Source organism: Temnothorax longispinosus, chromosome 4, assembly GCF_030848805.1.
Source record: "Temnothorax longispinosus isolate EJ_2023e chromosome 4, Tlon_JGU_v1, whole genome shotgun sequence".
Classification (NCBI taxonomy): Eukaryota; Metazoa; Arthropoda; class Insecta; order Hymenoptera; family Formicidae; genus Temnothorax; species Temnothorax longispinosus.
The window spans coordinates 13,079,198-13,106,394 of NC_092361.1; the positions used below are offsets into that span (position 1 = coordinate 13,079,198).

Consider the following 27,197-nt stretch of genomic DNA (forward strand, 5'->3'; position numbering starts at 1 on the left):
ATTCTTGGATTTAAAAAAGACCGACTTTATATATTATTGGAGATTTTATTTGATCAATATTCTCTTTTGTGTTAAACAAAGGTGAACGGTTGTTTTTAGATAAAGATGCAAAAATGTTTGATAGAGACATCCTAAAAATTTAAAAGTCATATTGCTACGAAACGCGGCATGTGGTAAGCGAATTATATCGAGACTACGTAAATATCGTGAAATACCGTCGAATTTGAGAAGGCTTGGGGAAAGATTCGTATGGATAAACTTGGACCGAGAAAACGAAGAGAAAGCACGCGTGACTGGTATCGACATTTCAAAATTGCGACGCTCGACGTCCATTGTCACCTATTTCCGCCTCCTTCGACTTCCGCAAAAGTACGTACCTATTTTCGACGGGAGAAAATCGAGGAAGGCCGTCGCAACCGGGATCGAGGAGGTGGAAGATAGAATATCTTGTCCCTGTCGTACGTCCGGAGACAAGCTGAAATTGAAGTAATATACAGCCCTCGCGCTCGCGCGCGCGAAGGTGCGCCTTTAATACCGGCCAAGAAGGATGTTCCTCCGTTGGCAAAAAATTATTGACAGTATGCCGATAAAGTATGTTTGCAGAGTTATTACGGTGCAACGTTCTTTACAGCATCAGCAGCATATCCTTGATATGAGATTTCACGTCGAAAGATTCTACGTGGAGATTTTAGGAATGGATTATACCGCGTTTGCATTAATGCTTTTTCATTATATCAAAGAGACTATAATTTGAGATAAGGTGAAAATAAATTTACTCAAATTTGTTATAAAATAAAATATTTGAAGATATTTCGGAAGTATACTAGCAAATATATAAACAGGAAAACAAAGTTTCGCATTTTAATAAACTTGATAGAATAAAATATTTTATTAAAAGACGGAAGAGGGATGGAAATCTCGGGTACCATAATGACAAACGAACATGCTTGACTCTGAGGTATACAAGAATATTTTATTCGTCGAAAGTAACAAATATACAATTCTCTCAAATAAATCGTCGTTTAAATCATGTCTGTCGTAAATTAGCTCGTTTTATGCGATCGCGCGTCGCTCCGTTCGTGTTCGTGAGCAACGCGCGCCAAACCGTTGTACTCTTCGTGTACCGCGATCTGTATTGTCGACACACATAAAAAAGATGTACGGCGTTCACGAAACCTCTGATGTAACAATAACGGAAGTGTACATACGCTTACGAAACCGAGGTAATTTTGGCACGATTCTCAGAAAAGTAATAATCACTCGCTCGTGCTCGCGTGCATTCGTGTTAACAAATCGATAAAAAAAGAAAAAAGAAATTCACGTTCGTCGCGTCAATGTGTCGCGGATATCGCCGATCCCCGCTCGAACTTTACTTGGTGTCCTGTATATATATCTATATATATATATAACATATATTTATATATATAAACATCCATCTCTAAAATGGATATATCCATCTGTATCTGCGCGCGTTAGTTTCTTCGTATATATGTACACGTATGTCCGTCTATAAATGCACAGTCCCTAATTACTTCGTCATGATTATATGCGGGTTTTTTTTCACGTCGCGCTCTTGAACTCTCGGATAAGCATTCCTCAGTCCGTGGATCTCTCAATGCGGCCGTGGATCTCTTAAAGAATCATCCTCGGGCTTTCCACTATAACTATAACTCTCACGTTTATTTACAAAGTATCGACGCTCTGTCGCGCATAATTAAGGCAGTGTTTCGATGAGTCCGTTCGGAGAACCGACAGTTCCCCTGCCTCCTTCGTCTCACTCTTTCTCTCGCACGCACTCACTCACTCGGGGTGATCCGTTTCACTCGTCGATCGGTCTTTCGAGTTTATCGGTTCGCCGTTCGATCACTGATTCACTGATCACTTCTCCCGCAAGGGTGGGCGTACAACGCGGTCTCTCGACTTTCACTCACCGCTGAAAACGCTTTTCAAGATCCGGTTTTCTGGTTTATTCAAAGCCACGGGCCGAGCTGCGCTTCCAGAATTGTGGCGGCGTCCGTCCTGCCCATTACTCTGAGGTGGTTCAGCAGATCCGTTACCGCCGTCGGTTCCCGGTGCCTAGCCTCCCACAGGTCCAGAATGTGCTCGGTCGGACTGGCCTTAGTCGCGAAGTAATTGATGTACCTGTTATACACGTACAAAGACACACCGGCTGCGTGATTACCGTGGTACAGGCGGTTATATCGTCGACGAAATAGAGCGCGTTTGGGGAAAGTTTATATTAACGCAACACGTGAATAATATAGAACTTCGTTAAATAGACTTTGTGGACATTTTGATTTTTTAAAATTAGTCATGCAAGTGAAAAAATTAACACGGACGATTAAATTATATTAACCCGTCTTAAGAGAAACCGTTATTATCTTATTGTTAAAGCAAATATTTGCTATTACTGTGTTGGTTGATTTGCGTTGAAGATATGAATCTCTTCGCTCTGCATAAATATAGCTACGTATATGAAATAGCTTTACTCTTAATCACGAACAAAACGGAAAGTTGCTGGCCGAGTTACTAACCTGTCGACTTGAAGCCTCTGCGCCAACATTCTCCAATCGTTGCCCAGAGCGTTCGGCGGGTCTAAGCATTGGCAGAGCTGCTTCCTCAGAGATCTCGTAAACCGAAACGGTCGCAGAGTGGTAGAGTCGGTCGTGGCGTTGTTAGCGTGTCCGCTGCTAACCACGGTGACTTCCCTGAGTGGCCTCGTGACGCTACCCGAAGAGATCAACTGTTTCGCACCGTCGTAAACGATTCTGAAGACCTGTCTCGTGTCAGAGTTTCCCTGCGAGACTTGCAGCTTGTAGCTCCTCGTGGTGGTCGGGCCAAAGGCCGTGTCCAGGCCGAAGGTCACGTGCTTGGCGTTCTCCTGACGGTTCCAAACGTCCCGGAACGGGACTTCCTGACGTTCCGTGGGCGACTTGCTCTGCCACTCGTTGCCGACTTCCTCGAGGCTGACGCAAAGCGACTCCCCGTTGTCTTGGTACAGCAATGTGCGCGGCTTGTCCAACAGATAGCCCCTGATTTGCGATTCCCGATCGACGATTGCCTTCATCGCCGCCTTCGTATCCTCCACGGCGTAAACGCGTACGCAGCACTGGCCGGCCTGGCTGGCGAAGAGCGCCAATCGCAATCTTTTCGTAGCGATCGAGTTCTCGCAGCTCTGCCCAGCCAACACGTAGCCGCGGAGTTGCTCGGTCACGATGAAAGCTTCCGCGTGATCGAGCTGTGTGAACAGCGGTGTGTTGATGGTTTCGTTGCCTAGAGTCAGTACTCTGCTCCACGTAATTGACTGATGATCCTTCGACGCAATCGAGGACGCACCGTCGTCGACGTTGATACCGTCGCATGCCCAAACGCTCAGTTCCCAAGTTGCCGGATGCAACATCGCGCAGTGCTCAAATTGGAGGATCACGGGCTTGTTGAAGGTCGCGGATGACGGACCGCAGGTCACCACAGCTGATAACTGAGTTATTCCGTCTGTGGGGGGAAAAAAACCAGGCTCGAGACTCGAACGGCGTGGACGATATACGGCGGAAATAACAGCGGCATGAATGTGATATCGCGAATTATCGAACTTAATGCCGTTATTGTACGTTATCGTTATCACCGGTGTTGTTGTTGCAATATCCGTCACATTACACTCACTTGATTAATTGTGTTTAATATACTTAACATATACGCGCGTATGATTTTCCAATCAAGAGTAAAAGGAAGTTATCAAGAATTGTGCTAAATCTTTTTCTTTTCCTTAGACAGTTTTATCTCCAACACAAAAGAACCGGTGTATTATAGCGATGCTCTATATTGAACATGAAATCAAGCAGGATATAACTCGCGCGAAGCACGTGCGCGGAACGGCGTTGATATAAAAATAACATCGGCGCTATCGCGGGTGTCTCGATTGCAAAGGTTCGCAGCTGCGATCGTAAAGCTCGGCGTACCGCCTCCCGCGGAGTGGTAGCGCCATGAATAATTTGCACTCACCGGGTAATCGGGGCCTGTAACGATCCTCGTTGAGCACCGCCAGATAGAGCTCCTCCCGGAGCGGCTTGGGAACGGCTCCCTCGGGCACCGACATGGAGATCCCGGAGTCTGGGAGGACCAGCAGGGCGCCGCGCGTGTTCACCGCCGCCCTCGCGACGTTTCCGGCCTCCAGCTTCGGCAACCGGACGCTCTCCGAGGCGACGTTGTACGTCGAGTCCGAGGACGGGTAGGAGCTAGTGACGCTGTTCTCGCTGTCGGAATGGATCTGCTTGTCGCTGCAGGACTCCTGGGTCGACGTGCTCGGCGTGGGCGACATCGGCGACGGTTGCGGCGCGATCGACAAGTGCGGGACGTCGTAGTGGTGTTCCGAAAGGGATCTCGACATCGACAGCTTCGGGTCGAAAGGATACTCGTAGCAGGCCGGCACACTCGTCGCCGTCACATCCGGCTGCAGGCTCAGCTTCTTGTCCTGATCCGGGAAGAACTCCGGCTGGAATTCTGAAACGCACACGGCCGAGGCACGGCTCGTGGGTATCTCTGCGCGCTGCGGACAAACGCCGCCGAGATACTATTCCGATTTTACGTGTGTGGGCTACGAGTCGAAAGACTTGGCGCGTTTCGTTCGTTGTTACGAAAGAGAAATGAGATATTACGATATGTCGATATAGGTTGCCGTGTCTGTCAATCATTAATATTTCAACGATATTTTGTTTTCGTTTACTTTGCGGTCTAGGTGATTAGTTATTTATCATTCAATTTTTACGAAATGAAAACAATGGGTACTATTTTATTAATCTCGAAATAGTATCATGCCCATTTCCAATCGCGATAATGAGCATGAAACATTATGGGAAATAATTTAACAAGCATAAGTAACACGAGACCTGAACATTTGTTTCATTCGCGCATTTAATTAATCGTAACGTAATACCTTTAATTGAAATGAAAAGAGTCAATGACCGAGCAACTATAGTTATTAAACAATTAACTTATTAATTTGTATATACAATATATAAATTAGTACGTTTTGAACATATTATTAAATTCAACCACACTTTTGATTAGGACAACATATGGAAATACTTGACTCTGAACCTAACTTTCATAAAAGACTTATATCAAAAATATTACATATCAAGGAACAAAAAAAGTGGGATAAAGTCTAAACAAAAACACAGAATTGATTGATTACTCACATTTTAGCATACTTGACGAATTAACTAATTGTAAAATTTAATTTATTTTGGTTTATCTAACACATAAAATTGTATATACTGTTCAGTGTTATTTATTTATTATTTACCTATATTTATGTATAACTTTGATCGCTCCACAACTGTTCAGTCACTTGGCAGACATGACACGAACAAGAGCATTACATCGCACATTGAAAGTTGTCACGTTTAACTTTTCTTAGCAAATATGTAAATAACAGACTTCCAAATTACACTGTACCTTTAACAATATTCAAATTAGTTACATACAATTTTTTTTAGAACTTTCTTTTATATGATTGACTATCCAACCGGAATTAACAACATTTCTGACGACTTTAATTCTTACTATTTAACCCGATTTATTCTCGCCTCCGAACGAGGAATTAATTATGGATTTTCTAACCACTGACTGCGTTTCATCTTCATTTTACACTCTGACCATACAGATGCAACGACAAAATTTAGTTATGTATTCGTCGTGTTTTCAAACTGATGTGGCTTCTTATGATAATTTTATTAGATTACGACTTTTCATCTCATTTTTCTTCGTTTACTTTTATATAGTTTGTTTCAACGTTTAACTTATTTCAATCTGTTCTCTATGATACGTCAATATGTTACCTTTAAATGTTTTATTATGTTATGGCTGAAGAAGACTCTGTGAAGTCGAACTAATTTATATATTGTATATAGGTATGCAAATTAATAAGTTAATTATTTAACAACTATTGTTGCTCGGTCATTGGCCCTTTTCGTTTCAATTTTTGCACTTTAATTATCACGAAGAGGATGTTAATCTTTAGTTTTGCATCTCGCGTAATTAGGATGTGGCCGAAATATATAATTCTTGCCTTTGATGTAACATTACGTTCGTTTTTACCTCTGAAATGCTTACCATTACGAGCCATGGAGTACAAAGAGTGATCACGACCTTTCCGTCGCAGAAGTCTCGCCAGAAAGATCGCCAAGCCGCCAATTACAACACAGGCGACCGTTAGGCCGACATATAAGGCTACGTCCATCTGGCGATTCGCTATAATAGAATCACATATTGCGAATTTTTAATATTTCCCCATCTTCCATTATTTATTTTTTATAGAAGGAACGGTGGGTCGCGTAAAAATTTCGCTCTTTCCTAGCTGGAGGATGGTGTCGGGCGCTTATTACCGTAAACGGTGTGAAAACAATTTTCAATCTATACCGTGCAACACCGAGCGACCTCAACCGCTTTCTCGTGAATCCTTAACGTCGTAACTTTTATTTACTTTGTACGCGAGACTTCTTTTGTTGACGACAAAAGAAGCCTAAAAGCATCATAGAGCGTTAAACGTCTGCGCGTCGCTAAATATTACGAGCGTCGTAGGAAAGTTTTAAGGTTCCTCTCCATTTACACCGGGGCGACACGCTCGTTTCCTTAGCGCGCTCGTTTTCTTTAGCGCGTCAGTTTATCGTTTTACAGCTTCTCGCGTTATTTCGTGAGGCTATAAAGATTCCGATCATTATTATCGCCGCCATTAACGTACGCAATAAAAGCACCGCGACGCGAACAGCGCTTCGAGCGGAATAATAATTTTAGTTGGTGTCGTTGTGCCTCTCCCGAGAAATCCGCGTGACGTGGGAAGCGGGTTTGAAACGATCGGATAAAAAGGATTGTACCCGCAATATAACGAGTATTATTTAGCGAAACATGCGGTGTATAGACGAAATTACGCGAAGGTACGGGGGGGTCTCGTCGAGGATCGCGCGGAGACATGCTTATGCGGATATGAAATTCACCGCGGTCGTGCTTTACGACCGTCGCGTCGTCGCGTTCCGGATATATGGATAATGTAAGTAAATGCGCAACCGAAGGAAATGAAATTCTCGAAAGTAAAACTGGGCGCGTAGTAAAACGCGGCGCGGTGCGACTCTTTACCGCGCATCTGAATTATGGGCAATTTTTCCTTTTCACTGGATTACCTCGCGTGCTTAAGCATCCACGGTAGCCCCCCGTAGGCGCGGTTCTACGGCAACGAGACGCGGCGTAGAAAATGTCCCCGCGATCGTAAAAATTTTCGAGAAATACTTCCTCAACCGCCCGCCCGCGCCGCGCGCGAAGAGTGCCTGACACTCTTAAAGCTTCTTCCAATTTTAGAATGTCAAAGCCATACGAGGTCGTAACCCTGCTACGTGACTTTCGAGCACCCAAACTCCCTTTCGCGGGATCATGTGTGTCTCGTTGGCGTACGCCGCGTTCCCCGACACGTGCCTCGCACGTCAATATACCACGACAGCGACGAAAATGCATACGAATTCGGAGGAGGGATTTCGAAAACGCAATAGTTCCACGTCGTTACTCGCAGGACGAGATCGAGAAACGCGTGCACGATTCCCCAAACCCTCCTCCTAAAGACAGCTTGAAAAGTGGCTTTCCACAGGGGCGTCGAGATTTATTTTCTTCGTAGCTATTGATAACGCTTCATAAACCGGACCTAATGTATCTGAAGCTATTTTTCATCTTTATTTCCGAGAGGTCGCGCGCGTTACACAAATGCTTTCGAGAGTTCTGTTTGAATTGATAAAGTTATTTATTTTCGCTTTGTGATTATTATTGTTATATTGATAAAAAAAACATATATTTTTATATTTACATCATCATTAGAATGAAGTCCTATAATTCGTATTCTCGCTGCATCTTTCTCTTTCTCTCGACACACACTCGCGAGCATCGATCAATATGAGCTGTCCACTGCCACTGTAAACGTTCCACCTCGATTGACGGCATCGCGTCTTAAATATTTAAACCAGGGACGTCCGAGATGACTCGGGGGTTCCTCGCAAGACTATACGCCTGCTGGCGTAAGACGGTAAATCGCATCACGTTTCTCCGGCAGCGTGCGCGCGCGCGGTATCTTCCATCTATATTTTATCGCCGCTTTCAGGAAAATCGAACTCACTTCTGGATTCAAAGGGGCTGTTTCGGGGCATCCAACCCCCTCGAGGAGGAGATCCAGTCGTGTACACGCTCGGGTCTGAGCCACGGGATAATGGCACTTTATTTGCATGCGCGATCAATTTCCCCCTTCCGCGGCGAGGGCGTAACGGCTACCGATTACATAATTTTCTTCGATATTAAAGCCAGTCTCTCCACCCCACGGCGCAATGGGGCGGGGAGGGGGGTAGAGAGGGTGCAGCCGTATCGCGTGCAACTTTGATGTGCTTCGGTCGATAGCATTGGCTACCTTGGGGGTAGCGCGAGCGGTCGGGGGGCGGGAGGTTGGCGTCTGTACGGACCAGTGGGCCACCCTTGACTACGGGGCTCGCATCATTGTTACGATTGTTTGGATCGCGCAATGAGGGGTCGCGACGATCACGGTCGGGCCTTCGCGGCAGCGTCAATAATTAACCGGTCGAGTAATTAAAAGTAAATAGTGCCCGTCCGCGCGCTCTCTCGTTATCGACGCGGAAAAACGCGTCCGCAAATACGTCGCTGGTAAAGCGAGCGATATCACGGGCAGTCAGTCAGCCTCTCGTTTCATTCCCGGGAATTATTTTTCGGTATAAGCGCGTTTTAGAGATCGAAGTGCCTGATACATGACGCGCGAGCGCCCCAACTCGCGCGTTATTATACCGGAGTAATGAATAATGCTAATGTTCACCGCGCCTGGATTCACGGCTCTCTCTATTTTTGCCGCCTTTTTCGAGGTGCATAAAACATCTGATTTGAATGGTATCAGATCGTCGAGCATAGCGCCGCGTCGCCGGGAATATAAATGGCGTGCACCGGGCGTGAAGAATCCATCCAAGAATGTCGCACGACGAGTTAAGGACATTTGCTTCGCGGTTGAACGCCTCGGTCGCGCCCCGTATACGCGCGAGGCGAACTCCTCCTACTCCTCCTCTCGTCTCGTTTTATTTTTTTTCGCGAGCGTCTACAAATCCGGAACGAATCGGTGGAGAAGGTCCGCGTACATCGCAGAGAGATCGTAGCTTATCTAATCGAGAAACTTTTCTCTTTGCGGCGCGGCGGCGGCGCGGGCACGGTCGGCTCGGGAACGAACGGGCACGGGAAACGACGCGTGGTAAAATCGTAAAAGGAAACGGATCGCGGGAGATTAAAAGAGCAGGAAAATGCTTTATTGCTTGCCCAACTCACCTTCCTCGGTTAAATGAGCGCCGCCCACCTTCGCGTTGCCGACTGTAAAAGGAATACGCCGGTAAGTTGGATAATTAAAGGATTTCGATAGCACTGATAAAACTACTTTCGCGAAATGCCGTATGTCTGCTAGTTAACGCGATTTGTTTTATGTTGCAACTAAATCCACAATAGATTTGAGATTTTATCTTAGATTTTAAGAAATTCCTAAGAATGTATATATTATCGCCCGTTTTAAAGAAAAAAAAATGACTATCTTTTATTTCTTATAAAATTGTTGTGTTAACATTAAAAGAATTAAACAAAGATAATATTTATTTACTTTATGCAAAATGAGAAGTACATTACTATCGCAGTTTACGGAACGTGAATCACCGGAACTTTACGGTACATAAAAAGATCGCAACAGGCGAAAGACGCAATCAAGACATAGAAAAGTTTGCCGCTGGACTTACCGTTGCACATGCCGCCTGTGCAATTCGCCACGTTGATGTCCCTGCCTTGGCAAGATCGTCCACCGTGGCTGGGTGGCGGATCGTCGCACGATCTCCTCCTCGTGTGCGTACAGTCGCTCCCACACACCGACCATGCCGACCATCTGGACCATTGTCCGTCCACGGCTGGGAGTAAAAAGAACAAAATCGTGGCATCGTTTCGTTTCAGAGTCGTTAAGACGGTATCCGATCGACGTGTATCAATAATAAAAAAGTTCGACAGGACAAAACGGGCTCGTAACTCGGGCACGAATCCCCGCGGTATCGTTGGTGAGAGACCACACTTGTCAATTCGGTTACGTTTATTGCCGCTGTAACGGCTCTTATAACGACATTTATTTCCCTTATATATAATTGACTCGTATCGACAAGCTTTTCTTTAAAATCAGCACGCGTGAAGCGAAAAAGAAAAAAAAAGAGAAATCAGGAAGGTGACCAACTAAAGACGCGCCAAACCCGTTTACAATCGCTAATCCCTCATTCCAAACCGGCTACTTTATTGGCACTTAAGCGCCATCGAATAAATAGCGCGGCGGCGCACTTGCCGGCGGTTTACTACGTTTTATTAAAACGCCCTTACACGCGGTCGCGGCAGTCCGGTCGTATGTGTCGCGGTTTAATTTTCGTTCCGGGCATGAGGGACATGATTCATGCACATGTGAAGGACTTACCCAGGGTGTTAGTGAATTCTTCCAAAGCCCCGGCTACTCCAAAGCGAGCGAGCGTTAAAGGGAATAAAAAAAGTGCGTGGTGAGTGCATTGACCAACGTCGAGTGCGAGCGTTTAACGTGTCTCTCGCGTGGAAACGACGAAAGAATATCGGATCGATCAATGTCTTAAACCGCCGATATAAAGCGGACGCCGACTTTCCTCGGGCATTATCCCCGTGAGCCTCGGTCATTTGCATGCAGTCTGCATATTCTTTACGGGGATAGCCACAGGTGCCTTTAAGATGTCGCAAACGTTTTGAAAGGTGAATACGATTTAAAAGACTTGACGGTATATTCCGAAGAGACTGTGTGGCACGTGCAATAGATATGCTCGACGGGGAAAGAGGACGCAGAGACGACAGAGGGGGGATCAGATCGTAAATCAACCGAAGAGTCTTCTCTCTTCGGCATCAGTAATATCGTCTTGCGCGATGGCAAAATCCTACTTGTCTATCGTTTGACCGACACTAACCGAGAGAGGAAAGAGGAAGACACTATTTTCGCTTGCTTACAAGTTAAGTACTTTGAGCGACGTCGTCGTAGTAAGTTAGGACATAACAAAGAGATACACGAAGGTAGACAAGAAGATTCCTCAGTAGAGAGAAGAGTTTCTTCCTCGAAAATCTTACGCTCGCGCACGCGCGCGCGCGGATAATGAATTCAAGGGGACTCACCGGAGCAGCCCGAGTTGCAGTCCATCTTTTGCTGAGAGGGGCCGAGGCATGGCTGGCCGCCGTTCATGGGCGCTGGATTCGTGCACGTTCTCGTCCTCTTCTGACCGCCTTTCGCGCATCGCGAGTGACATTCCGACCAGGACGACCAGGAAGACCAGCCACCGTTAACTAATCGAAATCAGTAAAAGTTTTTTTTTTAATATAAAGGGAGAAACAGATATAGTAAAGTCTTCTGTTTTCTGCTCAAGGAAAGGTAAATCAGAAAAGTGATAAAATAAAACAACCTTTTTTTATTTTTCAGTTTTCAATTTTAAAAATAAAAAATAATTTTCGAAACTGAAGTCTGATTCGCATGGAAAAAAATTATCGGTAATAATAAAGTGATTTCTGCAGTATTAAATTATTTTAGGAGAAAAAAAATTGAAAATATTTTGTAGTGATATAGGAAAATTAATTCATCGTTCTAAAAAAATGTATTTAAATAAATAATAAAATGTATAATTGATTATATTTTTGGAAAAAATAAAAATAAAAATTTTATTTTATCACCTTTTTTTTATATGGAGTCGAAAACTTTTAGACCTTATTGTTGTAACGCTGAGAAATATATAATACATACAGCGAAGGTTATTTATATATAATGTATAAAAAGGGAATCTTTGTTGATCGTGAGCTTACCGTATACTGTTAAGCTAACTGCGTCGCTCAGTCGTTTCGCCGCGATATTTTCGGCAACGCAGGTGTAGTTCGCCTGATGGCTAAGTTTCGCTTGACCAATAAGAAGATGACCCTCGCTGGACACCAGAAGTGTGTCCGACTCGGTGTCCACAGGAATATTATTTCTTAACCAGTAAACTCTAGGCGGTGGTACTCCTACCGGAGGCAGGCACCTAAGTTCGGTACTCTGACCTGCTTCGACGGACACGGAGTACGGTGGCGATTCGAATTGTTTTTTCAGATCTGAAAGGAATAATTATACATTCTCGCTTTAATAAAAGAATAATAATAGGCTAAAATTAAAGTTTGAGAGCGAGCGTGGCGTAGCAGACAGCGCACTGGCCTGCTAAACCAAAGATCTCAGGTTCGAATCCAGTCCTGGTAGAACCAAAAATAAATAAATTGCATCGCTTGTCTTTCCTCCTCGACGGAATGGCAGCCCGTCAGGAGTATCCCTTGCCACGAAACCCCCTCTACCTTGCCGTTCGGATTCGACGTTAAACTGTAGGTCCCATGTGCTTGTGTACAACCTGCGTGCGTATATACCACAAGCACATGACTTTGGGGCTTTGGGGGAGGCCTATAGGTCCAACTCGGACTGTTGCGCCATTGAAATGAAATGAATGAAAATTAACCCTTCACCCGTATAGGTGCAAACGCGTAGAGATGGCGCCACTGCGCATCCGTAAAAAAAGTTATGCTCCCCGAGAACCCGCCTACCGAGTTTCAAGGCGCCAGACCCCCTCCAGCCGTCACAGGAGACACGTAATTCTTGAAAAAACAAGGTTTGCGGCGAACACTTAAGCACTTCATTTAAAAATAATTGCATGCAATATTTTTTTATGAAAGGTACGTTTTTCCCCTTCAATTTCCTTTTTTATTCATTTCGATATCTTTATTTGTCTTAAAGTTATGATTTTTTTAGTAAAACGTGATTTTACCAGTTGTAGTTGTAGTTGCTCCATTTCTTAAATAAAAAATATGTGAAAAAATTAAATTGCTTATAATTTTATGATTGATACTTCAAATTGAAGGTTTGAATTACCTCCATAAATTTTTTCAGATTTTTTGTAACACTTTAACACTTAAAAAAAAAACGTCAAGACAAAAACGACCCATCTATGCGGCGTAAAGGTGCCAAAAAAAACCTATACGGGCTAGGGTTAAAATTTAGGCGCATTATGAAATTTGGAAAAATTATAATATTTTTAATATTTGATATTGTCACTCTTGTTTTTATATTACGCCGTGTCTTTCTATCTAAGCTTACTCAGCGATCTATACGTGGTGGGTTCTTCTATCTCCCCAAACACATTTTTATGTCTAGCTTTTGAGTTATGCAACTCTGAAATTGGCCAAGTGGTTCTGCCTTTAAATTGATTCTCTTGGAAACTCGGCGCTCATTGCGTTGTCGTCAATTAAGGGACAGAATTAAATAACGAGTTCGCTGGCAGGAGAATCAAGATAATTAAGAGAGAACAAAGGCAAAGTGAGACGAAAAGTCGGCTGTCCCCAGAATTCTCGCGACGTTTATTTCAATCCTTTCTGATTCATAATATACCTCACCTACACCGAGAATAAGAACCGTTTCTGACTAAAAAACAAGAGTGTAATCTAACATTAATAATTCGTCATTGCGGTTGTCAGTTTAAAAATTTTACCGGTAAGCTAATACTTTTAGAATCGCACTATAGACGATATTGTATGCTAATATGATCTTATTTGTATACTCACAGGCGACGTCGATGGTTGCCGGCTGGCTTCTAATCTGTCCCGATCCAGACCAGGCGACGCACTCGCATTTGAATTTATCCTTGCCGAAGTACTCCTCGATGTGATCCCTCGTAACATTGAGCTCGCAGTCGACGATCCTCGTTCCCGTGTGGGGATCCACGAAATCCTGCTGCTGCGAATCCTCCGCCCTCACGTTATTACAACGGAAATAGATCTGCAGCGCGTGAGCGGCCTTGCAACGTAGAACGGCGGGCTTGTTCTTCACGACGAAGGAGTTTACGGGCTCCGTGAGGAAAACTGGTAAATGACCGCCGCCTTCGGAAATGAGTTCGGTATCGCTGGCTATCGTAGCCGAAGGCACGTCGTCGTCTTCCAAGAGATAAGAGTCCTCCTCTTCCGCAGCATCTTCACCTTCTGGCAAAAAGGGATAATTCAACTTTTTAGAAATTGTTGTTTGTTTTTTTATAGCCCTTTATAATCGCGCGTAATAATACTATAAGTATATCCATTATTATATCGAAGACAGAAGTAACAACGATTTGTTCTTATATAGGGTGCAAATGAATTTCGTGGAAAGCAGTTAAGCGTGACACGTAATGGTGCCTATTGCTAGGTAATAAATCGGATCGACCGCAGTATTATTGCCGTCATAATGCCTCGTAATCAGCGAAAATCTGGCGACGCGGCAGAGTCAGCCGTCTACTGGTCTACACTCCAAATACGCCGTGACCGTAACTCACGGTTACCAGTTATTAATTCGATGATGATCGTTATTCATGCGGTGCGTTCTATCGGAGTCGTGAAAATTTTATATTTGCCTGTCAACAATGGTGTCCCTCCTGTAAATCCTGACGCCCGGGCCATTAATGCAGCGGCCGCTTCGCGCAGGCCGACTACAGGCGAACGAACGCCGGCTACGAACAATCGCGGTGCGCGCACTGCAGTAATGAATTTTCGGATTTACGCGGCGCACCGGTGCACAAGTCCGATGTATTTTCCGCCAACGAGTGGTTAGACCTTTATCCCCGTGCGACATTTGGCTGGGGGCCACAATTTCTATCGCGATAAACGCGCCACCCTATATCGTCGTCTGTCTCTCTCTGTCTTTTGCAGTCTGTGTGGAGAAGCTTAAAAAAATGCGCCGCAGTAATAAACTCCATCTGCATTCCATTTTTTGCACATAGTGCTTGATTTGTCAACGTAAATTCCGATATCGAGCGTATCGATACTGCCGCCGCGACATAAATATAAGGATGAAGAAATCAAGCGGCGCGCGTTAACACTAACGGGACACGAAACGCACTCGCATATTGTCTGTGTCGGAGTTGCCGGATTGTAACGGCGATACGAGATGAATGCACGCGATGTATCATGGGATCAATGCAGATGTGTGTATCGCCTTACGATCGATCGCTTCAGCACGATAAGATGCACGAGAATAGCGTTATGAATAAAGTAACTAATATTATCGTCAAAACTCAGAGAAGGCAGTTGCCAATTGTGCACACTGAGAGAAAGGTGCTTGGTATTTGCGACTATAATTGTATAGTAAAATAATTATGGTTGAGGTTCTTATTTGTATAGTTATTATTGCTATAATATTAGCAAAAATAACTTTATATGCATAAATTTTTCAATTATGGTCATTTTCATCATATTTATAGTACGATTATTATAGTACTTACTTATACGTAAATTACAGGTTACAGTGTATAAAACCATGTATATAACAATAATGTAGAATTGAGTCAACTATAATTCGCATTGTTAAAATAATTATAAAAATAACTAAAAAGTATAGTGAAATTGTGATAACTGCAACTTATTTTCGCACAGTGCATCACCGTTTAATCATAAATAGTAGTCTTGATTAGTGATGCACAATTGGTAACCGTCTTTTCTGAGTTTTGACAATAACATTGGTTGATTCGTCCTAACGTTTGTTCGTAAATGTTCAAAACGAATATCGCCGAGATAACAAAATCAAATAAACGCGTTAAAAAAATATATGACACTGTCCTTGAGGAAGGGGAAGGGGGAGGGATTACGACGTTGTTACAATGGAGTTGGCAATTGCCAAGGGTTGAATGGAACACAACGGCGCGGCGCGGGCGGCGGCGACGGCGCCGGCGGAGTCAGAACCGGAATTCGGTAACGCGCGACGCACTTGTACGAGACGCAAGTAAAATAGGATTTTCATCGGTTTCCGATAATTCGAGCAGATCGAATGGCCGATAGGACCCATCGAAATCATTCTACCCGGTTTCTCCTGATGGCGAATTCATCCATATGAATTCTCGTTAGCCGTTTGGGCGCATGCGGCCAGTTCGTTAACCGTTCCGAACATGCGTATGCATTCGTCCGGGATTTTATTGTACGGCACGGCACACGCGGTATTGCACGTAGGGTGAATGTATGGAAGTATCACGCGAGTCGTCGTATTGCCTGTCATACATCTTGTTTATTAACGTAACGTAACGTCGCATACAAGCCAAAGGTTTGGCGTTTAATATATCGATGCGGAATAACTATCAGACTCCAATTGGAATTGTCGGTTCTATATTCCGCGCGAGGGGATTTCTCTCTCCTAATTGCAGTTGCCTCGAGCGCGTTTATGGCCGAGCTCGTCTTGCGAATTGGACGCGGACGCTGTATAATTTGTAGCCACGATCTATTTGCACGGCGGACTAGTGGCGCGCCGATAGTGGCCTTTCCAGCGTATTGGATATATATACAAAGGAAAAGAGTGCACGCGATAACAAGACGTGGATTTAATCGAGCGACGTCACGCGATGCGCGGAAGTGGAACGAGCTGGAATGGGATTTTCATTGGTTCCCGATAATTCGAGCAGATCGGATTATCGATAGGAACGCGCTGAGCGATTCGATCTCTGTCTCTTTCGGCGCCAAATCGAATACGGCGTTGCGCCGTCGTCGTTGGTCAGAGTCGACTCGTATGTATTTTTAATAGTTTTCAGCGACACGGTTAGTTCTTTTACGTTGTAGCGGCTTTCGGCCGGCTACCCAGCTACAAGATTTTTAAACGCCGAAAACAAGAACGTGAAGAGAGGGAATGCAAGCACGAAACAGAGACGACTTAATTGAGCCAGGTCACGCGACACACCGTAATGCCGAGTCAGTGATGGAAAAAAGTTCCGCCATCGGTTCTAGATAATTATTCCGAGCGGCCGCGTGGAATCTTGGGCATAATGAATATTCGATGACCGCGAGAGAGAGAACGGAGAGAGCGTCACGATCATTATTCATTTTACACGCTCGTAGTCGGGCAACGTATGCGACTCGCCGGATTATGACGCGTACATACATATTTTGAATTGGTTCCGCAGTCAGTTCCGAAAGCCACATTTGCTTCGATCCATCGATTAATAACGGTACTATTGAAAAAAAAAAAAGAAAAAAAATGTGTTTGCGACAATCGGGGCGAGAAGAGCCTAATCGGGGAGACGTCACGCGACACGCGCGTGCAATCGTGTCGGCCCGTCGATCGGAGAATTGTCATCGGTTTCCGATAATTCGGCGTCGATCGAATGGGGCGATAGTGCCCGGATGGAAACGTTGTATCCGGTCTCATATCGTCGCCGAATCACCTGGTCGCGGCGCCAGCCAGCATGTGAGGCCTCCCCCCCTCTCTTTTCCTCGTTAGCCACGGCGGACGAGCTAGTTAGTCGTGTCTCCGTTAGATACGCCTAGCAGGCAGGCAGGCAGGCAGGCAGGCAGGCAGGCAGACAACGACCGGACTACGTATACGTACACATGTGCAATGCGAACACGATGTGCATTCGCATCCTCGAACCCCACGTGGCTACTATGCGGGTTGACCACGTATCGCGTCGGGAGACGAGACAGAGACACGAGCCACTGTGCATTCATGTACGGTTTCACGGTACGTCCGCTCACACCGGGGTGAGAGACCACACATGACGCCTCTTAATTAACAAAAGGTACCTGCAACAGCAGCACTGAGCAGCACCGAGAGAGCACCGTCGAGAGATCCTTGCTCGGTCGACGCTACGTTCGCAGAAGTGAGCGCGCGAGGTACGGTATATACACGGGAGTGTATGGACAAGCAGCAACGAGAGATGCCGCATACGAAACGAAGAGAGACGGATTAAGGAAGATACAAGGGGTTCCTTGTTCCTTGTTTCTCACGTCACGTGCCTTGTTATTTTAGCCGGCGAATCGAGCACCTACCACTGACTACCACCACCACCACTGTCGTCGCCGCCGCCGCCGTCGTTTCGTGGCCGCGGCAACATTGACCCAACGGATTGTACCTTCCTTCCCTGAATTTCGTGCGCGCGCGGAACTGTCGAATAATGATACGAATAAGAGAACAGCGAAATTCGAATCGACACGCGAACATAACGTTTGAAGGTCTTTCAATAAAATCCCATCGAATCAAGTGTCTCACTCTCCTTAGGAACGATGCGAAAGGTGCGAGAAGACGGGATCCCTTCGGGGTGACAGTTTCTAAAATCGGATTAGCCCGAAGTCGCGTCGCGGTATACGACCCAGATGTAGAGCAAATATTTTGAATGGCTTTCGAGAGAGCGTGAGCTGACAATAAGATCCGAAAGTCGTATTGAATTAACGTATTGAATTTTCCACGCGATCTATCGTTCGCGTACGGGCGAAGAGCCCGTTTCCGGTTCGAACATGTTGCGGATGTGCTCTATGTATGTCGTCACGTGACAATAGAGGACGGCGCCTAGCCAGGTCGGGGTCACTATTGTATTCCAGGCCGTTCACAGATCACGACCTCCGGGTGCCTAAATAATGTGAGTCAAGTTCCGCGCTCGTCGAGACTTTGTTGAACCGTCATTCAGACTAACGAGAGACACGGCGACGAGCAGGGTCTCGGTGCGATTCTTTTATCGATCGGTATCGCACGAGAGCTCGCGTGCGCGCGCGTGGGACACGGTCCAACGCAGATGGAGATCTGCTATACGACCTAAAAGAGAAGTTGATGGAGATCGTGATTCTGATACTTCGCTCCGGCGACGAGATCGTCGACGAGATGACACCGTGTGGGACGGATTTAAAGTATTCCGACTGATCCGGATTGGCCGATACATCTTAATCCCGGTTAGAGAGAGATTGCTTATCGCGCGTATCACTTTGCACGTGTGTGAAAGTGGCACATGTTGCTGATAGGATTTGGCGGAACAGGCGTTCAAGTCCTTGCTTCAAGCTCGAACTTTACGCGCGTTTGCTCGAATTCGAGTTGATTTACCCTCGATTTAATTTCACTCGAATCTTCTTTTTCCAAAATTTTCGCAAAAAGTTCACGAAATGTTGGAAGGTCGGGGGGATACAATTTTTTGTGAGAGAGTAATCGAATATAGCCCGAAGCGTAACGTACGCATGGCGGCGTGTGCGTCGACGGCGGCTAAATGAATTAAAGAGCTCGAAAATGCATGAGCAGCGAGGGCGAGAGTGGCGCAAAGAGTGGAAAATGGAGGGTGATGATGCGTATTACACGACTCGATTGCGGCACCGCTATACGTTAAGGCGCGTAATTAAGCGAATAACAGAATCAGATACGACTGTTCGCGTGTTACCCCCCGCGGTGGCCTCTTGGAGAGTGTATTGATAACAGCGAGAGGTCGAATCGCATACGTCATGCCGATATAATTCTTCGATACTTTCTCGCGCGTATATTCTTTTGTAGTTCCAGGCCATTAAGGTTGAATGAAAATTCGCGCTCACGGCGTAACATTATCAGACTCATCACTAAAGTTATATATCGAACGCGCGTCCCGTAACGATCTACAATTCCGCAACGAAATTGCATTCAAGTGAACCGTTCCGTTTTGTCCGAAATAAAAGCGCGATGAAGCATAAAGGGCCGAGATAAGATGAGTCTCATAAATTGGATCTGATATCGCTAAGGATTTTTATTTTGCACAGTGTGAACTACAACTGTAATGACACACGAGTTTATTAAACAAGAAAATCTACCTTTACATTTTACCACTTCGCTTATAAATAAAGGCAAGAGTTGCGATATTAAACCAACGAAGATAAGTTTCGAAACTCTTACATTTCTCTTCGGCTCTTGCCTCTCAGATCTTTTTACATCATTTGTATTACAACTTTATAATTAATTGAAGATAATCAAGAATCGTGCGCTATAATCTCACAAAAAGAAACCAGAACTTCATCGCGCGAAATCACGACTTGAAAGAACATAAACCGATCGGCCGATATTTCACGATCGCCGTTCCCTCGCATATTCGCGGGGTACCGCTCGGTCCCCTCTGTTCGCCGATATTCTCCCCGATTTCAACAATAATTGTGCTTGCGCAACTCCGGGCCTCCTTGGCCGGCACGGTGCGGCGGCCCGCTCGTTTGATTTACGATAATTAAAGCTGACCTGACCTTTCGTCGCAGCCGAGAGGAACGCGCGACTCCCTGGTCGGCGGCCGCGGTACCGATGAGAGACTGCGAGATATTAAAAAGACTCTCTCCCCCCTTCCGCGTCCTCATTCCCAATCGCCGTTCCTTTTTTTCCTCTCTCTCTCCTTCTCTCTCCCCTGCCTCATCGGTAAGAAACGCTCTTTCCGAGACTGGCCGCGAGACGAGACAGCCTGGTGGAACCAACCGGGTAATTGCACGATCCAGCGAGCGCGCAGCTTTTGCATTTTTGCCCGTGGCGATTTCGCGAGACCAGATCTCGGCTTCCACCTTGTGCGACCGCAGAGCTACGTTCCTGATCGCCGAGTTATATCGCGAACGGTAATCGCGATTTACTTATGATACTTATCAAAGCAGGGGAGGATGATGGTTGCGGCCGGTCGGCCGGCGCGGCGTGAGTAGCGGATCCTTTCGAGCCTCCGCGGTGCAGCATTCGCGGGGCTTCTATTATCCTCTCCCGACGTGTAAGCGCCGCGCTGTGATCGAGGATAACGAATCTGATCGTGAAAGCGATGATATAACGCCCGGCGATTTATAGCGTGATCATCTCGTGAGGTATGATTAGAAACGCCGTCTCCGTTGCTGTTGCTGGTACACAGCCGATTCGTCACGGTTCGCGTAATTGACTGTACCGCGCGCGATTAAGGAAGCTCATTTCGAGGCGCACGATGGGACAATTCTTTTTCGAAAGATATCTCGATCCGTTACAATCCGGCGAAACTCGCCGAGATCATCCTTATTGGGGGTCATAAAAACGTCGATCACAGGAATCAATTCTGCCGTTCGTTGCATTCTCATCGCAGCTGTATGAGCAAGGTTCCCCTTCACGCTTACGCGCATCGTACTTATTAAGCTCCGGTATAAATCACGAGGCAACTCCGAGCGCGCACGAATTAACGATCAATTTCTCCGCATAATCCTGCGTCGCGGAACATAAATTTTCGGCCGAGGCACGCGCGACGCTATCGGTTTCATAAATTTAATACTCGCACACGGAGAGAGAGTGAGAGCGGGACACGAGGAGAGCTTCGCTCTCACGGGCGAGAGAGACCGAGTTGCCCGGGCTTGCGGGCAGGATTTGCGCGAGAAGGTGGTGTGGTGTCCGTCCGGTGAAATGCGTCGTAAAAAAGATCCCGCTCTGTCTCGCGCGAGCTGAATACCTTCCCGACGTGAAATTCGGGCGGCGTCAGTCGCGAGATAACGAGCGCGGTTGAAAAATTGAACGTCACCACCGCGCGCGAGGCGGTGGAAACTGGCGCGCGGTGGTGTGTGTAGAGCCGGTCACCGCTACCGTGTTTGGCGGTGACCAAAACGTGAGAACGCGGAGTCGCTGGAGCAGGACCTCCTCCTGCAGGCGTACCGTTAATTATTAACGCGGCTAATATTTTTCTCGCCGCGGCGCAGCGCGACGGCAGCGCCAGGCCAGTCAAGACAGCGAAATTATGACGCGATATCACGTCGCGATAAATCGTCGGGGTAATTATTCACATGGGTGCACGAGTGTGCGTGCGTGCGTGCATATAATACGTCGCGCTCTCGCCCGGCAAGTTACACCGTATAGGAGAATGGCCGGCCTGCGAGTGAGCGGGAATAGGCGCCGTTTGTATGCGCCACTTTCCGCCTGACGACGATGACGACTACGACGTCGTCGACGACGTGGATTCTTAGTTGAGGTAGAGCTGTGTAGAGTGACCGATCGCTGCGGAGCGCATTCGACAGCGGTGATAGGCGCCACGAGAGCGTGTAACTCTCGCTGGAATTATTACGAGGTCAGAGGCCATAATTGTTATTTATCAGCCGCCCGACGCGGCTAAGTATATTGCCATTATGGCTTGTTTCCCGCGTAACGATGATAATAATGAGAGCGGCAATTATCTCCGAGTTACACGCGATGACTTGGTGAATAGATCGCAATCTTTTTTCATATGCTTGAAAGGTGCAGCAGTCGCGCCTGTGTCATTACGCCGGGGTATTCTAGACCAATATAGCGCTTCGTTATATCTCATTTAAGTAACGTAACCTGCAATAAAGCCTTTTGGTGCGACGGATAAAATGTATACGTTAGCCTTCACGCGAGGAAACATGGTTTGTAACGATTTCAACCGCGTTACTATATCCGCATTGTCTCGTGAAAACGTGCTTGTTGAAGATAATTGTTACTTATCCGGCAGACATGCGTGAGAAATGGAAAGCACACTTTGCGAGCACGTGTACTGACGTACATGAGATATGATTTCTTGCATCGGTGACCGTGCGAAGAATACGACGAGACGCCGCGCCGCGCGCCGCTTCGCCGTGTAGCTTCCATCACGAGGATGCGCGCCAGAATGGGAATTATTTATCTGCCCCGTGCACCGCAAGAAAAATGAGTAAAGGAGGAGACAGCGTGTGTATGCGTATGCCGTGTATGCGCGCTATGCCGCGATTTCTATTGTACAGCACGTACCTAGGGGAATGGAAAACGAATGTTTTCAAGCCGGCGCCGTTTGTTCCCGTCTCGATGTGTGCGCGCGCGTGGGCTACGCGCGTTTCATACGGGATAATAAGGTTCGCAAGTTGCGCGTGTGTGTATGTGTGCGCCAAGATTATATAGTTAGATCTTAAAGGAAGATGGTTAGCAAGTCATAATTGTATCCTCGTTTCGCCCTAGCGTCAAATCATACACATCCGTTTTTCGAGACTGCCCGATTATCGCGAAAACAGTTACATGCTACACGAGCCCAACAAAACGCTCGCGAAGATAAGCGACGCTGTGATTACTTTGCGGGAGAGCGGAATTTGGACAATGTGTGAAAAAGATGTGTCGACGGAAGAATATGGAAGATGGATCACTCTGGCTCGCGTTTGTTTTAGGACGACGACGTCGCGGACGATACTTTTGTCCCGAGTTAACAGAGATTGATTGTCGCGCGCCCTTTTTACGTTAACGCTCGCGCGCATTGGGCGCACGGAGACGACCGGAGTATCCGCGTCGTCGCGGTAGATACAATCCGTCGTTAACGTGAACGACGATGACGATGATACGTCAGCGGCGCTAATTAGTTAGCCGCGGTGTCCCTCCGAGGGAGCAGAAGATTGAAGAAAGAACGGCGCGGCGCGGGCGGGAATTTCCACGTAGTCCAGGAGGTCGCTTAAAAGTAGCTCCGGGGGAGCGTAATCCATCATCGAAAGCGGGCTGGTGTAATGTAACCGGCCAGTTATACCGACGACTAATCAGTCAGGCTGCCTCGCCGTATAATTAGCAGTCTCTCGGTCTCTTTCTCGCGGCGGATACTCTTGCGTATGTCTGTAACACGTTCGCTCGTATAACTACAATACTCGACCTCCCTTCCTGCAGCTCGTAAAAAGTATGCCTTGGTAAAAAGTATGTTTTGGTTTCTCGTCCGCGATCGTTAGCGAAATATTCGAGTCACGGTATATTACGTCTCATCTCGAGCATCGTGGTCCAGAGCATCAACTGGATGATATTTTCAAGTAGCTTGTCACCGTTTGTGTGGATTTTATTAAAAACACGGTATAAGACGTAGCTATATATCGGCCGCGAAACGAGAGAACCATGCGTGAAACGTGTCGACAAGTGCTGAAAGCGAGTAAGAACCTCGGGCAAATTAATGCGATCAGCGATCGTTCCATCAACGACGTAACGATATAATATAATTTACAACATAACAGTAATTTCTCTCGCGCAAAACGGGTGCCCGCAGAAGAATTCGCGCGTAAAGTGGTACTCGCGCGTCGCGTTTGGCGCGAGTACCTCGAGTGAGAGTACTCAGGCCCGCGCGGCTCGGCTCTTCGAATCCACGAGGGATGAGAGGTCATTATGGGCTCGGCACGAGTTAAATGGCGAACTTAACGATCTTCCATGAGATTCTCTCTTCCTCGATTGTCTCGGGCGCGGCCTTGCCGCCCGAAGCTTTACGACGCCGCGGCGACGGAGCCGGAGCTTTTACTCCCGGCGCGGCGCGGAAATTTTTATTTACCTTCGCCGGACGTGAAGGGACGCACCACTCCGGGTAGGATGACGCAAAATAACAGGAACAGCGAGCAAGATTTCGGCCTCATCGCGTATCACCGGATCACCGCGGTCCAATCATTCGTTCATCTCTCGCACGTGGTGTAAAGGAGGTAAAGAAGATCGGATCGGAGTCACACTTAAATACCGTCACTCGACGTCACTCGACACGACACTGGCCACTCGTCGGCTTGATACGAGCCCGCACCTGTAACATAAACGGAGAAGAACGCTTGATTACAACATTGTTATCATCTTGTTTTAGTTAAAATAATCTAGAAAGTAATCCTTCGCAGACACGGATAAAGTATAATAAATGAAATATCTGCTACGTTTAGCGGATATTTCGAGAAATACGATAAAGCAACCTATTTCGTTGCTATACGTACGCTGTATGGAAGGCTACTCTTCAAAATAGAAATTCTCTCTCGCACGCAACCGGGGTAAAGAAGTATCGAGGTGAAACGGGTTTAACGTCGGTCAGGTCGCCGCCGCGGCGTTGTGTTTCTACCGGAAAGCGTAAAAGACGGTTAGGAAAGTCGAGAGTGCCACTTACGACATAGCTGGCAGCCCTTGCCATTTAAATATTCCAGCGGCGGCAGACACTTTCCCGCACGCGAAATTTCCTTCGCGGCGCCTTCATTTTCAGTCGTTGCTACCGTCGTGAAAGGAACGTAAGGAAAGCCAAGGCGCAGGGATAGGGAGAGCGTAATTTTCCCCCGTGGTTCGATGGCTCCCTCGAACGCGAAACTGCTGTTTCTTCGGGGGGGGGGAAGGAGGATTCCGGTCGATAACCGTCGGAATTAATTATTAAACGCGATTCGTCTACTGGAGAAATACGGTTCCTTCTCGGGATTATATCAATATATTCCGCTGGATTCAACATTTCACGGAACTTTGAGGCGTTAGTGCCTCGAGCCGACTTTGCGCGTAACGGGATTCAGAGTTTACTTTTAAATACCGGAGAAACACGTTGTATTAGCGATGAAGTTTTAGCAACGTATTTCATTGCACGTGTAAACCTATGTTTCTATTTAAATAACAACGCGGTATTACGCGAGAGTTATTTTCGCTTATCGATCGATACTTTAAACTTTCCAGCGAGATGCTTAAAATTCACGCGATATGTGCATATCATGCAACGAAATTCGCGCAGAAACGTATGATCGCGAACACGCTTAGCGTGCGTATATGCAAAGCTTGTTAGTACCAAGTTGTTACACGATCCCGCCAAGTCGGTTAGTTGAAACGCGACTAAGGGATCGTTTATCAATGTCGTTCGTCAAGGTCTTTCGCTAGATGTTGTCGATTACATCTGTAAGTGCTGTTGTACAGCAGCTTTCTCGTGAGCAAACGCAATGGAATAAAAGTAGAATGGTGGTGAAATTTAGTACGTTGCGGAAAAAGAAAAGTACAAAGCAGTCTTTTCAAGTTCCGTGCTCACGTTACCAAGCTTTGCAATCCGCGATAACAAAATTTAATTGTCATTCGCAGCGATATTTTATGAAATAATTAAGTTAAGGTTATGTAATATTATTTTTAATATGTGCGTGGCATGCGATCTCCGTATATTATTTCAGTACTGTAACTTTTTCATGCTGGGAGATTTATGGTTTTTATAAAGAATTTTTGCGCAAACAAATATCTTATTTTTTATTCATGCGAGATTCAATCTGCTTATCGTTTTCGTGTTTTCCGTCAACAGAATAGGTTCTCGAAAATCGATGAAGCCGCTGGCGCAACATCGCCGCGAACCGTGTACACGAGAGTATACATCAGGTCGAAAATGCTCTCGAAGATTCATGACGCGGAATAATCCAGCGAAGGTCTACGCAATACGCGCATTATGTGGCCACGGTATCGCGGTACCCTACACAAATTTCCCATCTCGGGCTCGTCCTAATCCTGCGGGACGAGAACTCAATTTATAAACGCGCACGGTATTATCCATTCAAAAGGTTTAAAACACTCGACGGGGACCGTGCATTGCACGCGCGACGGCCACATGGCATTTCACACTGCAATTGACACGAATCCGCTTGTCCCCGGACTCCATTTGGTCGGAAAAAACCAGCCAGAAAAGCCGACTATCGTTCCCTTTCTTCCTTTCGTTGTATTTATTTAGGTGAACCGTAACGCGTCTTGTGGCGCAATGTGGGCGCATTGTCGGCGTCACGACTAAAGCGAGCGAAGATGATACTCTTTTTCCTAACAAGTCGAAGACGAGAGCACGATACGAGAGCGGTCTTTTAGTCTTCGCGATGCATCTCGAGTATCGTATGACAACAGGTAGAGCGACCGGACTGGACCTAGCCAAAAGGATTCAGCTACTGGTTCTTGACGCGATTCATCTTTCTCGATTCGGAAGGGTCAGGAATTGTACGAATTTATTATACGGTCACACCTTTGAGAAATGTTTGATGGAGGTGAATGATACCGTATGCTTGTGGGAAAAAGATGGGTCGGGTAGGGTAGACGCGGTTATAAATTTTATATTTAGTTAGACACTCCAGTCTAATATTTGCTGGCGATAAACGAGGATTATCTTGCCGGATTAGGGAAACGTCCGCTGGATATAAATTCCAACGTCTTAATAGTCGGTAATTTAATGAACGAATTTTTTTGTTCAGTACTAAGGTATTAGAGTACGCTTCACGCGGATTTTGCTTTCTGCATTTTTCTTACTTCTATTTATTCTGTTTACATTCCGCAGAACGCGTCGAATTTAACTCTTAAAGACTATATGGTCCTTATATGGATCTCGCATATGGACTTTTGATCGCGTGTAAAACTGCGTCTAATCAACTAAATCTTAAATAATTATATATGAAATAGGGGTAGAAAAGACTGAAGAATGTAATAGAATTAGAAAAATTGTCAATAATTAATATTAAATTGTACAAAAAAGCATCAATTTTTAAAGTTTTAAATGGTTGAGACTTAAGATGTAGCCTTTAAGGGTTAACGCAGTTCCTGCAGAACATCGTATACATATCACGAACGTGTGAAACTAATCCGCGAAAACCGCGCGAACATTCCTCAAGGATGTACCGACAACCGCAAGGGA

General features: G+C 46.0%; 2 protein-coding genes across 4 annotated transcripts in view; one reads left to right on the forward strand and one right to left on the reverse strand.

Moving 5' to 3' along the window:
* Window positions 1-952: 952 nt before the first annotated feature.
* Window positions 953-27,197, reverse strand: part of LOC139811162 (netrin receptor UNC5C) — a 33,410-nt gene continuing 7,165 nt past the window's right edge. Inside the window, exons 2-12 of one of the 3 annotated variants that reach the window (XM_071775281.1) lie at window positions 24,099-24,338; window positions 13,681-14,091; window positions 11,908-12,189; window positions 11,230-11,397; window positions 10,517-10,549; window positions 9,807-9,971; window positions 9,352-9,393; window positions 6,112-6,249; window positions 4,000-4,497; window positions 2,535-3,492; window positions 953-2,142 (exon numbers count right to left, since the gene is read on the reverse strand). In XM_071775281.1, coding sequence (XP_071631382.1) covers window positions 1,971-2,142; window positions 2,535-3,492; window positions 4,000-4,497; window positions 6,112-6,249; window positions 9,352-9,393; window positions 9,807-9,971; window positions 10,517-10,549; window positions 11,230-11,397; window positions 11,908-12,189; window positions 13,681-14,091; window positions 24,099-24,180 — 2,949 coding nt within the window. In that variant the 5' untranslated portion in view covers window positions 24,181-24,338 and the 3' untranslated portion in view covers window positions 953-1,970. Of the gene's footprint in view, window positions 2,143-2,534; window positions 3,493-3,999; window positions 4,498-6,111; window positions 6,250-9,351; window positions 9,394-9,806; window positions 9,972-10,516; window positions 10,550-11,229; window positions 11,398-11,907; window positions 12,190-13,680; window positions 14,095-24,098; window positions 24,339-27,197 lie in introns of all 3 variants that reach the window. The other 2 variants (XM_071775279.1, XM_071775282.1) reach the window with 2 other exon arrangements.
* Window positions 21,802-27,197, forward strand: part of LOC139811161 (netrin receptor UNC5B) — a 156,104-nt gene continuing 150,708 nt past the window's right edge. The window contains exon 1 of the mRNA XM_071775278.1: window positions 21,802-21,887. The gene's annotated coding sequence lies outside the window, so the exon portion shown is untranslated. The remainder of the gene's footprint in view (window positions 21,888-27,197) is intronic.